Source organism: Pinus tabuliformis, chromosome 9 (assembly GCF_031772625.1).
Source record: "Pinus tabuliformis cultivar Carrire ecotype Pingquan chromosome 9, CPIR1, whole genome shotgun sequence".
Classification (NCBI taxonomy): Eukaryota; Viridiplantae; Streptophyta; class Pinopsida; order Pinales; family Pinaceae; genus Pinus; species Pinus tabuliformis.
Genome location: NC_142307.1, coordinates 1702228290 through 1702230728, shown reverse-complemented (window position 1 = coordinate 1702230728; position 2439 = coordinate 1702228290). Strand labels below are relative to the sequence as shown.

The 2439-nt window shown below is 39.0% G+C and overlaps 1 protein-coding gene across 1 annotated transcript; it reads right to left on the bottom strand.

Moving 5' to 3' along the window:
- Positions 1 to 990: 990 nt before the first annotated feature.
- On the bottom strand, positions 991 to 2065 carry LOC149155443 (2S seed storage-like protein). The gene is made up of 2 exons (XM_089445513.1): positions 1464 to 2065; positions 991 to 1237 (listed from the first exon to the last, which is right to left on the bottom strand). The coding sequence occupies exons 1-2, from the start codon at positions 1945 to 1947 to the stop codon at positions 1209 to 1211; spliced, it is 513 nt and encodes a 170-aa protein (XP_089301639.1). The 5' UTR covers positions 1948 to 2065; the 3' UTR covers positions 991 to 1208.
- Positions 2066 to 2439: the final 374 nt, after the last annotated feature.

Sequence of the window (2439 nt, the reverse complement as noted above, 5' to 3'; positions counted from 1 at the left end):
TGCTTTTTGATCGAGTCCTGCTTTTTGATGGTTCATTCAGTCCTGCTTTTTGACGGTTCATTCAGTCCTGCTTTAATGTTGTGCATGAAATAAAACAAAATGAATTTGATCGAATCCGGCTTTTTGGTCGTTCATTCAGCCCTGCTTTAATTCTGCTTTAATGTTGTCCTTTAGTGTTGTCCATGAAATAAAACAAAATTAATTTGATTCTGCTTTAATGTTGTCCTTTAATGTGGTCCATGAAAGAAAACAAAATGAACGATTCTGCTTTAATGTTGTCCTTTAATGTGGTCCATGAAAGAAAACAAAATGAATTTGATCGTTCATTCAGTCTTTAATGTTGTCCATGAAATAAAAACAAAAACAAAATGATTTTGATCGTTCATTCAGTCCTGCTTTAATGTTGTCCATGAAATAAAAACAAAAACAAAATGAATTTGATCGTTCATTCAGTCCTGCTTTAATGTTGTCCATGAAATAAAAACAAAATGAATTTGATTGCTCATTCAGTCCTGTTTTGTTTTAATGTTGTCCATGATCGTTCATTCAGTACTGCTTTAATGTTGTCCATGAAATAAAACAAAATGAACTTGATCGTTCATTCAGTCCTGTTTTAATGATGTTCATGAAATGAAACAAAATGAATTTTATCATTCAGTCCTGTTTTAATGTTGTTCATGAAATGAAACAAAATGAATTTTATCATGAAATCAAACAAAATGAATTTGATCGTTCTTTCAGTCCTGCTTTAATGTTTTTCCATGAAATGAAAAATAATTGTTGTCCATGAAATGAAACAAAATGAATTTGATCGTTCATTCGGTCCTGCTTTAATGTTATCAATATTTAATGTTATCAATAAAATTAAATATGAAACAAAATGAATCTGATCGTTCATTCAGTCCCGCTTTAATGTTATCCATCAAATGAAATTTGAAACAAAATGAATTTGATCGTTCATTCAGTCCTGCTTTAATGGTGTACATTAAATGAAACAAAATGAATTTCATCGTTCAGTCCTTTATTACATAAAAGAGAACACCTGCAGCTATGATATAAGTGGTGGGCATCAAATAAAATGAGACGAGAGCCTCTATATATAAAACCATAAGCTCCTCCCAAAGGAAAACCACCATTTCATAGCGCCTTAAGTGACTCCCTCCTTTATTTAGGTAGATACACATAGACACTTTATGTACGTCGCGCACTTAAAAGCCGCTGCCAGTCGTGAAATACCCTGTAATTCACACATCATTAACAGAAATATATATAAATTACAGCAGCGAATATGGCAGAGTAGATGGTGGATTAACATGAATGACAAATAGCATCGTCAATAAATGAAAGAATGTGTTAGTCCACAGTATACTGACAGCAGCTTCCTACACACAAAGCTACAGAAATTAATTACTGTTTGTGTTAATAATCAGAAGTCATGGATATCGATCGATGGAAAGACTTACGAGAACGGCGTTGAACATCGCAGCGGCGAGGAGGCTGGCGGACGTTGCAGGTTTCTGGAAGGTATGCCGCTCTCTCCTCTGCCTCCTCCTCCTCTTCTCTTCCACGCGATTCGCGGCGGCGGCGGCGTTGATTAAGTGCAGCCTCAGAATCCATGAAGAGGTTCTCCGTGTTTGAATCATACGATTGAGATTGATCGAGTACTTGCTGTATGGCTCGGCATCGGCATTGTGGAGACATTCTTTCCAATTCCTCGCAGCATCTCTCCGATGGCTGTTCTCTCCGGCGCTCCATGTAGTCCCGGCACGGAGACAGTCGTTGCGGATCGCAGGACCGTCGTTGTTGTTGCAGGCCCTCTCCATACATAATTCCTTCACGTGCATCAACAGTTGGGGTGGCCCACTGAAGGAGGAGCAGAAGGGTTACGCCTAGGCTCGCCCATTTAAGAGCCAGTCTCGTAGTGATCGGAGGGGAGAAAACGTCCATTGCTTTTCTTTCTTCGTTACCCTGAAAGATGGATAGATATATGGAGCGGGAGTGTGAAGAGGAGGTGGATCCTTATGGTATTTATGGCAGCGTGGGCAAGCGTCTCCTTTTATGAACATAAAAGTAGAGAACAACACAACAGGAAGAAAAGGTCGAGAGTCGAGACGAACACATGTAGCCCATGCTCCATCTCACACTCCACGTCCCAAAAATCGAACGCCTGCCTCCGTTTACAATAGCCGCGTCTTTCATTTGGGTTCAGTTGATTTAAAGAAAAGAAGAATCTTCCAGGTGTGTAGAATCCCTGACAGCGCAGGGTACAGTACCAGCAACGCAACTTCACAACATTTCCCTATATTATATTGACATGTATAGCGCCTCTTAACCCAACCCATATTGGAATGTATAGCGCCTCTTAATCCAACCCATTTAGATCTTAACGCACTAAAAAAATTGAATATGAAAAGCCGGAAAAATAAAATAATAAAGGTG

Bases quoted from the DNA above. Each gene is read 5' to 3' on its own strand.
- LOC149155443 (XM_089445513.1), bottom strand. From the start codon at position 1,947: ATGGACGTTTTCTCCCCTCCGATCACTACGAGACTGGCTCTTAAATGG. The intron at 1,238-1,463 runs GTAAGTCTTTCC...TGTGAATTACAG, and splicing joins CGATGTTCAACGCCGTTCTC to GGTATTTCACGACTGGCAGC.